Below are 15,339 nucleotides of genomic sequence, written 5' to 3' on the forward strand. Positions count from 1 at the left end.
GTACAACTAACCATCATACAGTAAGATAGTAGTGTATAGTAGGGACCACAAAGGAGTAGGCGTGGCCCACAAAATAACATCACCCAAAAACCCTGTTGACAATGAGGTATGTAGTATTGGTTAGGTAAAACTAAGTTTTCAGATCGACATGAAATGCTTTCAATAAGTTGCTACGGAATTTAAAAATTATTTAACGAATTTTCTACTGATTGACTGAGTAACTGACTGATTCCTTCAGACAAATGTAACTTGATAACAGCTAAGACTATGGGCTTGATTTTTCACTGTTTGATGTTGCTTTGGGCCGACAGGTGCCTTTTGACATACCGCAGTATGTACAATGCTTTCTTCATGGACTTACCAGTGTCCTCCTTTGTGTCCCATTCATCTTTGCTGACAATCAAAAGTGTTGATTTGGCGGTAGCACGTGATGGCTTCCCTTCATAATGGAAATCATCCATATTTTTCATAGTGGCTATTTTGATAGCAGTGGTTGCTTTTCAAACAGTTATTGATTCGTACTGCTGTGTAACGGGTTGAACATAGCTGACAACGAAGCATAATGGATACTTCACTCTTCAGACAATAATTGATATAAGTGTGGTGCGGTACCATTTCCTTCTTTTGGTATGCACAGATTGCAGAGGTGTTTTTCGAGCAGTTCTTGATTCAAAATGTTGCATAATGGGTTGAATATGGCTAATAACAAAGTGTAATGGATACAGGTGATAATTGTGGTGCGCGGCGCCATTTCAGATGTGGTATGTGTGGGTTCACTAGTCATAATAATTATCTACAAAAAAGTTAACAAACAAGTACACAAAAATTTAGGAATTTTCAACTAGAGTAGGGACCATGGCACATCGATAAAAAGTACTGAAACAGGCTGGAGTATATAGTGCACGATATTAAATCACAGTAAAACAATAAAAAGTGTTATATCCCTACTGTGCTTAAGATACCATAATGGAAATGCACAGTAGGGATATAACACTTCTTAATATTTTACTGTGATTTAATATCATGCACTACTCCAGCTTGTTTCAGTACTTTTTATCGATGTGCTATGGTTCCTACTCTAGTTGAAATTCCAATTTTTTCTGTGTGCTTGTAGAATTAAGTTTCACTGATTGCACTATTTATTAAAGGATTATCCTTCTATTGTTTTCTGTTTAATACTTTCGAAATGTAAAACGTTTAACACAAGAAATAAACTAAACAATAGTGCTGGCGATATATCAATATTATATCAATATCATTTGATCTTAGCTGATATCGATAAGTTTGATGTATATAATTTTTAAACCAGGCGCACGCCCACTTTACTGTAATTGTTTCCGTAAAAGTATGTGTGTATACATATCTACCTATCTACCTATGTTTGTCCGTACGCACCCACGTGAGCAAAATCATTAAATAATGGTAAAAGCAGCTTTTATGTAAGAAGTAAAAGTGAAATGAAATCTATATTAAACTTCTGCACAGGTGAACTTTGCTCTGAGGTGGTTTCTTTTCGGCGGACTGAAATACAGGTGTGGCGACTTTCCTCAGACTACCTTCCCCTTGAGGTTTTCAGGCATTTAGCAACTGAAAAACAATGGTGCAGGCCTCGTACACTACCAGGAATAGCATATCACTTCGAGTTGGAAGGGGGTGTATCCCTTACATACGTAAACAAAAATGAAGAGCAGCTGTGAGGCTTTGTCGAGAGAATTTGTGGGAAAAACACGTTAGTCACACTATAAAACAGACTTCTGTGCGTAATATGTTGTTAAAAGCGGTTTGTTTACCAAACGCTTCCTTAGCAGTGCATAGCAACATAATTGAACGAATTACGAATATTTCATGAATTACAAAATACGAGAATTAGCTAATAATATTATTGCACAACCCAAAACTAACCCTATTGTAAAAATATTAATAGTAATGCATAGTTGGTTAATTCATAGTAGCATATACTGCCTATAGTTAATTCCAGATGAGTTAGCTAGCTGCATGGCACCTGGTTTTTAGAAGTAGCACAACATCAACTTGTTTGAATTTGATATTTCAATACAGTATATCAAGAGATCTACATTAACTTTTTAAATATATAGCTCATTTAATAGTGAATTGTTCTTTAACGTGTTGTATCCATTACTTATTTAGCAGTTTATTACTCTGTATAACATAGGTAGTCTTGTGCCAATTATGCCAGCATAATGTCAAGCATAGTAGGTTAGCAAAAGCATCAAGCATTATGCCAGAATAATGAAACGTGTTCAAGATTATTAATTAAATGCGTAATGCGTGTGCCGAAAACACATAACATGAATACACTGCACCTTAATACACTGCATTTCATATCAAGAAAAAGTGAAAAATGTTATTTCCATTGTTTCTTTGCTGATTATTCACACTTTGTGGAAATAAGATCGGGACACTCTAATAGACCAGTCACCTACTCTACAGCAATACTGCAACACTCCTGACACTTACCAAAACCAATAATATCAAAGAGGTGAACATGTACATGTGTTCACTATCAATAGTTTTGCACACCTGAGTTGTCCATACTAAATGTATAGGATATTTTATCTAATCCAAAACAGCCAAGCTGTAAAAAAAGTGTGCGGCCCTCAGAAAGGCTATGGTGAAAAAAGATGTGAAATCCAAGGTGGCGGCCAAGAAATGGCTGTGATGGAAGGTTAATGGTAAAAATTTTAATAATGACAATTCAGGTAAATTTTGTGAAGCGGCACAAAAATTCACCTGAATTGTCGTTATTAAAATTTTTACCATTAACCTACCATCACAGCCATTTCTTGGCCGCCACCTTGGATTTCACATCTTTTTTCACCATAGCCTTTCTGAGGGCCGCACACTTTTTTTACAGCTTGGCTGTTTTGGATTAGATTTCATTTCTTTTTGTATTTGTATACCCCAAAGCCGGCCTATGGCCAGCTTTGGGACTTTTTAACCTATGTTTTTTTTCTTTACTACAGGAAGAAGAAAAGATGAAGTAGATGTACTTTAAATATTTTATCAGTAAATGTACAAATTATATATATAATACATATGTGACCGGATTTGCGAAAAGGGGCCTTCCACACACATCCAATTTGCCAACTTTGACAATTGATAACTTCAGATTGGAAAGAGCTATTGCCTTGAAATGTGGGCAGTGGTGATTTCTTTGCAGCTGAACTCTCTACAAGGTAATTTCTTCTAGCTGATCTCTCTACAGGGAGATTTGTTTGTAGCTGAACTATCTACAAGGTAACTTCTTCTAGCTGATCTCTCTACAGGTTGATTTGTTCGTAGCTGAATTCTGTACAGGTGATTTGTTTGCAGCTGAGCTATTTACATAAATGGTTTCTTTGTAGCTGAACTCTCTACAAAGTAATTTCTTCTAACTGATCTTTCTACAGGGTGATTTGTTTGTAGCTGAACTATCTACAAAGTAATTTCTTCTAGCTGATCTCTCTACAGGGTGATTTGTTTGTAGCTGAATTCTGTACAGGTGATTTGTTTGCAGCTGAGCTCTTTACAGAATGGTTTCTTTGTAGCTGAACTCTCTACAAGGTAATTTCTTCTAGCTGATCTCTCTACAGGGAGATTTGTTTGTAGCTGAACGATCTACAAGGTAACTTCTTCTAGCTGATCTCTCTACAGGGTGGTTTCTTTGTAGCTGAACTCTCTACAAGGTAACTCCTTCTAGCTGATCTCTCTACAGGGTGATTTGTTTGTAGCTGAACGATCTACAAGGTAACTTCTTCTAGCTGATCTCTCTACAGGGTGGTTTCTTTGTAGTTGAACTCTCTAAAAGGTAACTTCTTCTAACTGATCTTTCTACAGGGCAATTTGTTTGTGGCTGCATTTTCTACAGGGTGATTTCTTTGCAGCTGAACTCTCTACATGGTGGTTTCTTTGTAGCTGAACTCTCTACAAGGTAATTTCTTCTAGCTGATCTCTCTACAGGGAGGTCTGTTTGTAGCTGAACTATCTACAAGGTAACTTCTTCTAACTGATCTTTCTACAGGGCAATTTGTTTGTGGCAGAATTATATACAGGGTTATTTCTTTGCAGCTGAACTCTATACATGGTGGTTTCTTTGTAGCTGAACTCTCTACAAGGTAATTTCTTCTAGCTGATCTCTCTACAGGGAGGTCTGTTTGTAGCTGAACTATCTACAAGGTAACTTCTTCTAACTGATCTTTCTACAGGGCAATTTGTTTGTGGCAGAATTATATACAGGGTTATTTCTTTGCAGCTGAACTCTCTACATGGTGGTTTCTTTGTAGCTGAACTCTCTACAAAGTAATTTCTTCTAGCTGATCTCTCTACAGGGTGATTTGTTTGTAGCTGAATTCTGTACAGGTGATTTGTTTGCAGCTGAGCTCTTTACAGAATGGTTTCTTTGTAACTGAACTCTCTACAAGGTAACTTCTTCTAACTGATCTTTCTACAGGGCAATTTGTTCGTGGCTGCATTTTCTACAGGGTGATTTCTTTGCAGCTGAACTCTCTACATGGTGGTTTCTTTGTAGCTGAAATCTCTACAAGGTAACTTCTTCTAGCTGATCTCTCTACAGGGTGATTTGTTTGTAGCTGAACGATCTACAAGGTAACTTCTTCTAGCTGATCTCTCTACAGGGTGATTTGTTTGTAGCTGAATTCTGTACAGGTGATTTGTTTGCAGCTGAGCTCTTTACAGAATGGTTTCGTAGCTGAACTCTCTAAAAGGTAACTTCTTCTAACTGATCTTTCTACAGGGCAATTTGTTTGTGGCTGAATTTTCTACAGGGTGATTTCTTTGCAGCTGAACTCTCTACTTGGTGGTTTCTTTGTAGCTGAACTATGTACAAGGTAATTTCTTCTAGCTGACCTCTCTACAGGGTGATTTGTTTGTAGCTGAATTCTGTACAGGTGATTTGTTTGCAGCTGAGCTCTAAACAGAATGGTTTGTTTGTAGCTGAACTCTCAACAAGGTAACTTTTCTAGCTGATGTCTCTACAAGGTGACTAGTTTGTAGCTGAACTCTCTACATGGTGGTTTCTTTGTAACTGAACTTTCTACAAGGTGACTTCTTCTAGCTGATCTAACACAGGGTGATTTGTTTGTAGCTGAACTCTCTACAAGGTAACTTCTTCTAGCTGATCTCTCTACAGGGAGATTTGTTTGTAGCTGAACTCTCTAAATGATGGTTTCTTTGCAGCTGAACTCTCTACAAATTAACTTCTTCTAGCTGATCTCTCTACATGGTGATTGTTTGTAGCTGAATTCTGTATAGGTGATTTGTTTACAGCTGAGCTCTTTAAATAATGGTTTCTTTGTAGCTGAACTCTCTCAAGGTAACTTCTTCTAACTGATGTCTTTACAGGGTCACTAGTTTGTAGCTGAATTCTCTACATGGTGGTTTCTTTGTAACTGAACTCTCTACAAGGTAACTTTTTCTAGCTCATCTTTCTACAGGGTGATTTATTTGTAGCTGAATTCTGTACAGGTGATTTGTTTGCAGCTGAGCTCTTTAAAGAATGGTTTCTTTGTAGCTGAACTCTCTACAAGGTAACTTCTTCTAGCTGATGTCTCTACAAGGTCACTAGTTTGTAGCTGAGCTTTCTACATGGTGGTTTCTTTGTAACTGAACTCTCTACAAGGTGACCTCTTCTAGCTGATCTTTCTACAGGGTGATTTGTTTGAAGCTGAACTCTCTACAAGGTAACTTCTTCTAGCTAATCTCTCTACAGGGAGATTTGTTTGTAGCTGAACTCTCTACATGATGGTTTCTTTGTAGCTGAACTCTGTGCAAGGTAACTTCTTCTATTGATCTCTCCACAGGGCGATTTGTTTGTAGCTGAACTCTCTACATGGTGGTTTCTTTGTAGCTGAACTCTACAAGGGGATTTTTTCTAGTTGAACTATCTCTTTCCATAGTTGCATGAACTCCCTACAAGGTAACTTCTTCTAGCTGATCTCTCTACAGGGTGACTTGTGTGTAGCTGATCTCTATACAGGTTTCTTATTTCTAGCTGATCTCTTGAATTCTCTTCAGGGTGACTGCTCTATTAGGATGACTGCTCTATTAGAGTATCTCGATCTCGCACTTGCTACACCAAGTTGGATTTCGTGTTATAACTCCGTGGCTTTAAGTCTGATTCTTCTACACCATTGATGAGCCTCTCTAAGATGATTACTCCATCTGTACAACGATTTTCAAAGCATTACCCCAAGCTGTTTATCTGGTAGGCGTGGCAAGCAGTCGTTTTTTTATTAGCTAATCTCGATTGCATAATTGTTACATACTGTTGGTTTTTTCGTTGTATCTTCCTGTTTTTTAGCTCGATTTCATTCAAACCACAAAAGGTTTGAGGTTCAATAGTTAACCTATTCACCCACCGATTTTCAGCTTCTTCCCATACGCGGTTTACCCTGTAGGCGTGACAACATATTGGTGTTATTTTTCGTGAATAATCGCTCATAACTCTTTGCCTGTTTATCGTATTCCAGCCAAAGTTGGTACCGAGATGCGCCTGTATATCCCCCTTCTGTGTGCCAAATTTCAAGGCAATCGGATATGGCGTTCGAGTTTTATAGCAGTTTTTGTAAGTGTGCGACAAGAAAAAAGAAAAATAAGAAGAAAAAAATGAAGAAACTGAGCAAATCTTTGAAGTCGCATATCTCGGGAACGCGCAAAGCGATTTCGCTCAAATTTGGAATGTGGAGTGCTGCAGTTGGAGGGCATGTCCACAGCAAAAATCGTCTTGTTTCATCAAGGAAGCACAGAGCTACGGAGGTGCGAAAATTACGTTTTCTTTCTCCCTGTCAATATACTCACGGGTGTTACGCGCCGGCTTCTTGGGCCGCACGACACACTACCGTGTGTCTTGATAAAGCTTCAATTATCACTCACTTGTTTATACTCATATCAAAGCACTTTATTGACAAACTTAAAGGGTTTTTCAGAACTCCTAAAAGGTTTGGCAGCTGGCTCATGTAACTATTTAGGGACTAGGTGTACATGCACTCACACCATAGTGTAGTATAACCTGGTGTATGAGTCACATCATCCTTTACACCACACTACACCTCTACTATACTACACAATTAGTATAAATGTTATGTGTGCGAGCAATCAGTATAAATGCATGTATTAGTGGGTTTTATCTTTGTTTGGTAATGAAGAGCCACTGTTGCTAAGGAACAATAGCAGTGAATAATGAGTATAATAACCTGTCACTTGTGCCAGCTGTGCTATATGTATAGTCCCAGCAGTAGCATAATAAAATATTAAGTATCTATGGAAATTACTGTTGCCACAGCTATACTGCACACATCCCTACATTCCATTACAATGATAACTAGTCATAATGTCACCATACCTATTCAATAAGTGTTTGAAGAGCGACAGTAGTAATCAGATATAAGCAAACTTTTTTAGCAGATTATACCACAGCTTAAGATAAGAAATTTCTGTTGCCTGCCACAATGTCCTTACAAACCAGAATTGGCCGGACAGTTGACTACATTGACTGAACATGGAGATGTCTACTGTGTTCACTATAATTTTATAGCATAACAGTTATACTGGATTAATGTCACATGCCTTGATGCAGCTGTATTGTGATTACATTACACCAGAGGTTTGGCAATGGTGAATTTGTAGTCACTCACTTGGGTTGTAAGAATGTATACTATCTCCTAGCAACCAAGTGACTATTGTTGTTCATACAATCCACAGACATGCTACATATGTAGCTTAGTGTTTAGGCTCCCTCAGGGTCCCTCCTTGTGCTTTGATGAGACACTGTGTCTGGACAAATTGCATTATGGTCAGATACTTAGGCAATTTGATCAGATTTTGTCTGATTTTGGCATATTATCATAAACTTTGTTAAACTAACAACATGGAATTGTATGGTGAGGTTCTCACTAGTGCACAATGCACACTTTTCATTCTCATCATTTGTAGCATTTTAAAACGAACAGGTAGAAGAGCATGAAAACACATTGCATGAGTATTAATTATGTATTCAAAACATGATAAGGTTCATTACCAGTACACATCTCAACACTCTCATACCCAAGGTATTGAACCTCATGCCTACAATCAATGAAGCTACAAGTCACATGATATCATTTCATCAATAACAACACACCATCTTTGTATTTTCAAAATGTACAAAATATTGCTTATGTAAGCTATACGGTATTTTGTGTCCTGTGTGTCTTTACCTACTATATATATACATCAAACAGTTATCAAGCATTTTGCCAATGCAATAAACAGTACTACTCCAACACACCTGGCACCCACTACAACTAGTAACATCAAAGAGGTGAACATGTACATGTGTTGATTGTGTTCACTATCAATAGTTTTGTATTGAACAAAGGTGTATTCTCACTCTTGTGCACACACCTAAATTCTCCTAAATGTATGAGATGTTTATAAAGTCTGATCACTCACTTCTTCTTGTTTATATATATCAAAGCACTTTATTAACAAACATTTCTGACATTTAAATGGCTTTACATCAATCCTAAATGATTTAACAGCTGGCCCATGTAACAAGAGTTATATTTAGGAGGAAATAAGGGACTAGGTGAACATGAACCGACTATAGTGTAGTATAAACTAGTGTATGGATCACATGATCCTTCACACACACCACACATCTATTATACTACACACTAACACACTGGTAGGATAGTTGTGTCTTACTACATTGAATTGTGTTTCTTACTAGTAACACTAACACTTCAATTCATTTCATCACACACATACCAACTAACCTGATCAAGTGCATTCACATCTGCTCCTAATCTGATCAATGTTTCTATTGCTTGAACTTGTCCCATCATAGCAGCATCATGTAAAGCAGTCCTTCTCCACTGTAATAATATACAAGTACATGATATGACTTCATCAATTATAACACACCATATTTGGATCATTCAAATAACCAAGTATATGTTATGTGTGAACAACAAAACAACTTCAACATTTGTACACATAGCAAAGTCTCTTAATTCCCTGAATAATATTATGACCTTTTAGTAGAGGTGTATGATGACAACTTTAGATGACAAATTTAGATATATCTCGATATTTATTTTAAACGTATCTCGATTATCTAACATATCTCGATAATTGAAAAAAATATTTGTTGTAGTTTACTGTCAATATTTTAACTAGTTAAGTAAGCAAATTGTAATTTGAAAACTACAAAAAAGTGAAAAATGTTAGTTTTAACAATGTTTCCAAGTGGTACGAGAGTTGGAGCCCCCAGGAGGTGTCTACACCATCAGATATTCTTTGATATGTAAGTGATTTACAGAAGTTTACTATTATCTAGGTAAATATACCTGTCATCCTTATCTCGATAAATCTCACGATATCTCGATAATCGGATATATCTAGATAATCACACACCTCTACCTTTTAGACATACTATATAGATGTCATTAAATACCAAAGCATTTAGTGTGGTAACTATTCAAACTTGACCACTACTTACTACTCAAAATAATGTTTAAGCTCATAATTTTAATATCAATTGTGGCACTACTTAACCCTCTCACTGCCACAACCGCCATATGGCGGTTTCGATTATAAATGCCTGTAGCATCACATTCTAAACGCTCTGTAACTTCAGTCAAGCGTTTTAGTAGCCGCTGCGCTTATCCTGTAGTGGGTACGCCCTTAAGTGAACGGGAACAGGGATAACCGGTCTCGTGCACACTATTGCGCGGTTAGATGATGCAATCGCATACTTTCGGAATGTCAATACCAAGCACTGTAGATGATTCTTCAGTGTGATAATGGCACTACTAATAAAGAGAAACAGTAAGGAGCGGGATTATATAGGTTGGAGTGGCGTGTAGCCACTTTTGTATGCCTCGAAACAGTGACCTCGCGCTTGTATGGCCATGTGCACTTACTCACATGCTGGAAAACCAGATTTAGAGATAATTGCTTCAATTGTAAACTGGTTGGTGATATTTATTGTATTCTTATAAACAGTGCTAGCCTGTAAAGTAGTGAAATTTCACGTTTGGTTTCACTCAGATCACTTTTCGTACTTTAAAGTTATATAATGGATTTGTGGTTGCTCTTGTGTAAACAACAACTTCATAATCTAATTCCCTGTTCTATAGCGGGTAAATTTATATATAGTTTTATAGAATTATATGGTATGATGTTTAAGTTATAGCAGTTTAGAAACAGTAGATTGGAGCCTCTACAAATTTGGCAGTGAGTGGGTTAAGTAGGGCTACTATTGAAGTGCTGCATTAACAAAATAAATATGGTAATAGTTTATAAACCAGCAATGTATCGAAAAGAAAATTTTACAGGATTGCAAAATATGTATAACCATATACAAAATATGTCAATAATTTGTGACTTTGTCCAGCACATGGAACATTTCTTTAAGCAATTTGCTAATACAATAAACAGCAATACTGCAACACTCCTGAGACCCACCAAACCAATAATATCAAAGAGGTAAACATGTACGTGTGTTCACTATCAATAGTTTTGCACACCTGAGTTGTCCATACTAAATGTATATGATATTTTTATAAAGCCTCAATCACATCACTCGCTAGTTCTTACCCATACAAAGCACTTTATTGAACTTAGAGGGCTTTTAAGCATTCCTAAATAGTTTGGTAGCTAGCCCATGCAACAATTAAAGTTATTTAGGGGCTGGGTGAGCATGACTGTAGTGTAGTATAAACTAGTGTATGGATCACATGATCCTTCATACCACACCACACCTTTATTACACTACACACTAACACACTGGTAGGATTGTTGTGTCTTACTATATTGAATTGTGTTTCTTATTAGTAACACTAACACTTCACCTTATTTCATCACACACATACTAACTAACCTCACTAAGTGCATTCACATCTGCTCCTGAACTGATCAATGTTTCTATTGCTTGAACTTGTCCCGACCAAGCAGCACGATGTAAAGTAGTCCTTCCCAACTGTAATAATATACAAGTAACATGATATGACTTCATCAATTATAACACACCATATTTGGATCATTCAAATAGCCAAGTATATGTTATGTGTGAACAACAAAACAACTTCAACATTTGTACACATAGCAAAGTCTCTTAATTCTCTGAATAATATTATGACCTTTTAGACATACTCTATATAGATGTGGTTACACACCATGGCATTTAGTGTGGTAACTATTTAAACTTGACCACTACGTATACTCAATACTCAAAATAATCTTTAAGCTCGTACAGTAATTTTAATATCAATTTTGGCACTACTTAATCTTCTCACCGGCGGTTTCGATTATAAACGCCCGTAGCATCACATTCTAAATGCTCTGAAACTTCAGTTGAGCATTTAAGTAGCTCCTGCGCTTATCCTGTAGTAGGCATGCCCTTAAGTGAATGGGAACAAGGATAACCGGTCTCTCGCGCACTATTGCGCGGTTAGATGATGCAATCGCATACTTTTGGAATGTCAATAACAAGCATTGTAGACGATTCTTCGACGTGATAATAGCACTGCTAATAAAGAGAAACAGTAAGGAGAGGGATTATATAGGTTGGAGTGGCGTGTTGCTACTTTTGTATGCCTCAAAACAGTGACACCGTGCTTGTATGCCCATGCGCACGCACTTGCTCAAATGCTGGAAAACCTGACTTAGTGATAATCGCTTCAATTATAAACAGGTTAGTGATATTTATTGTATTATTATAAATAGTGCTAGCCTGTAAATTAGTGAAATTTCCCGTTTGGTTTCACTTAGTTCAATTTTCATACTTTAAAGTTATATAATGGATTTGTGGTTGCTCTTGTGTAAACAACAACTTCATAATCTAATTCATTGTTCTATAGCGAGTAAATTGATAGATAGTTTTATAGGATTATATGGTATGGTGTGTAAGTTATAGCAGCTTAGAAACAGTAGATTGGAGCCTCTACAAATTTGGCAGTGAGTCTTTATAAAAATATCGTATACATTTAGTATGGACAACTCAGGTGTGCAAAACTATTGATAGTGAACACACATACATGTTCACTCTCTTTGATATTATTGGTTTTGGTGGGTGTCAGGAGTGTTGCAGTATTGCTGTTTATTGTATTAGCAAATTGCTTAAATAAATGTTCAATGTGCTGGGCAAAGCCACAAATTATTGACATATTTTGTATATGGTTATACATAATTTTGCAATCCTGTAAATTTCTTTTCAATACATTGCTGGTTTATAAACTATTACTATTACCATAATTATTTATTTTGTTAATGCAGCACTTCAATAGTAGCCCTACTTAACCCCCCATGTAACAATTAAAGTTATTTAGGGGCTGGGTGAACATGACTGTAGTGTAGTATAAACTAGTATATGGATCACATGATCCTTCATACCACACAACACCTCTACTAAACTACACACTAACACACTGGTAGGATAGTTGTGTCTTACTACATTGAATTGTGTTTCTTACTAGTAACACTAACACTTCAACTTATTTCATCACACACAACCATATCAAGTGCATTCACATTTGCCCCTAATCTGATCAATGTTTTTATTGTTTGAACATGTCCTTTGCTAGCAGCCACATGCAAAACAGTACTTCTGAACTGTAATAATAATATACAAGTAACATGATATGACTTCATCAGCTATAACACAACATCTTTGGATCATTCAAATAACCAAGTATAATATGTGAACAACAAAACAACTTCAACATTTGTACACATAGAAAAGTCTCTTAATTTTCTAAATAATATATATATATATATATATATACTATGTAGATGTGGTTATTAAACACCGTGGCATTTAGTGTGGTAGCTATTCAAACTCGACCACTACTTGATACTCAAAAACAACATTTAAGCTCATAATTTTAATATCAATTGTGGCACTACTCAAGTGTAGCTGCTATTGAAAGTGCTGCATTAACAAAATTAAAATGGTAATAGTTATAACAGGACCAGGTGTCGTACAGACCTTCAGCACTTGTGCTGTAAAGCATTAATAAATAAATAAATAAATAAACCAGCAATGTATAGAAAAACATTTTTACAGGATTGTATATAACAATATGTGCATAACTGTTTATAAGATATGTGTGTCAATTATTTATTGCTTTGCCCAACACATTAAACATTTATTTAAGCAATTTGCAAATACAATAAACGACAATACTGCAACACTCCTGACACCCACCAAAACCAATAATATCAAAGAGGTGAACATGTACATGTGTTCACTATCAATAGTTTTGCACACCTGAGTTGTCCATACTAAATGTATAGGATATTTTATAAAGCTTCAATCATCACTCACTTGTTTGTACTCATATCAAAGCACTTTATTGACAAACTTAAAAAGTTTTTCAGCACTCCTAAAAGGTTTGGCAGCTGGCTCATGTAACTATTTAGAGACTAGGTGTACATACACTCACACCATAGTGTAGTATAAACTAGTGTATGAGTCAAATCATCCTTTACACCACACTACACCTCTACTACACTACACAATTAGTATAAATGTTATGTGTGCAAGCAATCAGTATAAATGAATGTATTAGTGGGTTTTATCTTTGTTTGGTAATGAAGAGCCACTGTTGCTAAGGAACAATAGCAGTGACTAATGAGTATAATAACCTGTCACTTGTGCCAGCTGTGCTATATGTATAGTCCCAGCAGTAGCATAATAAAATATTAAGTATCTATGGAAAAATGGCTGTTGCCACAGCTATACTGCACACACCCCTACATTCCATAGAAATGATAATTAGTCATAATGTCACTAGACCAATTCAATAAGTGTTTGAAGAGCGACAGTAGTAATCAGATATTTTTTAGCAGATTATACCACAGCTTAAGATAAGAAATTTCTGTTGCCTGCCACAATGTCCTTACAAACCAGAATTGGCCGGACAGTTGCCTACATTGACATAACACGGAGATGTCTACTGTGTTCACTATAATTTTATTGCATAACAGTTATACTGGATTTATGTCACATGCCTTGATGCAGCTGTATTGTGATTACATTACACCAGAGGTTTGGCAATTGTAAATTTGTGGTCACTCACTTGGGTTGTAAGAATGTATACTATCTCCAAACAACCAAGTGACTATTGTTGTTCATACAATCAACAGACATGCTACATATGTAGCTTAGTGTTTAGGCTCCCTCAGGGTCCCTCCTTGTGCTTTGATGAGACACTGTGTCTGGACAAATTGCATTATGGCCAGACATCTATGCAATTTGATCAGATTTTGTAGGGTTTTGGCATATTATCATAAACTTCGTTAAACTAACAACATGGAATTGTATGGTGAGGTTCTCACTAGTGCACAATGCACACTTTTCATTCTCATCATTTGTAGCATTTTAAAATGAACAGGTAAAAGAGCATGAAAACACCTTGTATGAGTATTAATTATGTATTCAAAACATGATAAGGTTCATTACCAGTACACATCTCAACACTCTCATACCCAAGGTATTGAACCTCATGCCTACAATCAATGAAGCTACAAGTCACATGATATCATTTCATCAATAACAACACACCATCTTTGTATCTTCAAAATGTACAAAATATTACTTATGTAAGCTATACAGTATTTTGTGTCCTGTGTGTCTTTACCTACTATATATATACGTAAAACAGTTATCAAACATTTTGGCAATGCAATAAACAGTACTACTCCAACACACCTGGCACCCACTAAAACTAGTAACATCAAAGAGGTGAACATGTACATGTGTTGATTGTGTTCACTATCAATAGTTTTGTATTGGACAAAGGTGTATTCTCACTCTTGTGCACACACCTAAATTCTCCTACATGTATGAGATATTTATAAAGTCTGATCACTCACTTGTTCTTGTTCATATACATCAAAGCACTTTACTGACAAACGTTTCTGACATTTAAATGGCTTTACATCAATCCTAAATGATTTAACAGCTGGCCCATTTAACAAGAGTTATATTTAGGGGGAAATAAGGGACTAGGTGAACATGAACTGACTATAGTGTAATATAAACTAGTGTATGGATCACATGATCCTTCACACCACACCATACCTTTACTACACTACACACCAACACACTGGTAGGATAGTTGTGTCTTACTATATTGAATTGTGTTTCTTACTAGTAACACTAACACTTCACCTTATTTCACCACACACATACTAACTAACGTTATCAAGTGCATTCATATCTGCTCCTAATCTGATCAGTGTTTCTATTGCTTGAACTTGTCTCAACCAAGCAGCATGATGTAAAACAGTCCTTCCCTTCTGTAATAATATACAAGTAACATGATATGACTCCAT

The 15,339-nt window shown here is 36.3% G+C and overlaps 2 protein-coding genes across 2 annotated transcripts in view; one reads left to right on the forward strand and one right to left on the reverse strand.

Annotated features, from left to right (window-relative positions):
* Positions 1 to 15,339, forward strand: part of LOC136253064 (long-chain-fatty-acid--CoA ligase ACSBG2-like) — a 205,277-nt gene that overhangs the window by 66,202 nt on the left and 123,736 nt on the right. The gene's annotated exons all lie outside the window — the stretch shown is intronic.
* Positions 1 to 15,339, reverse strand: part of LOC136253057 (uncharacterized) — a 126,767-nt gene that overhangs the window by 597 nt on the left and 110,831 nt on the right. Inside the window, exons 7-9 of the mRNA XM_066045647.1 lie at positions 15,205 to 15,303; positions 10,883 to 10,981; positions 8,775 to 8,873 (exon numbers count right to left, since the gene is read on the reverse strand). Of these exons, the coding sequence (XP_065901719.1) occupies positions 8,775 to 8,873; positions 10,883 to 10,981; positions 15,205 to 15,303 (297 nt within the window). The remainder of the gene's footprint in view (positions 1 to 8,774; positions 8,874 to 10,882; positions 10,982 to 15,204; positions 15,304 to 15,339) is intronic.

This window comes from Dysidea avara, chromosome 4, assembly GCF_963678975.1.
Source record: "Dysidea avara chromosome 4, odDysAvar1.4, whole genome shotgun sequence".
Taxonomy (NCBI): Eukaryota; Metazoa; Porifera; class Demospongiae; order Dictyoceratida; family Dysideidae; genus Dysidea; species Dysidea avara.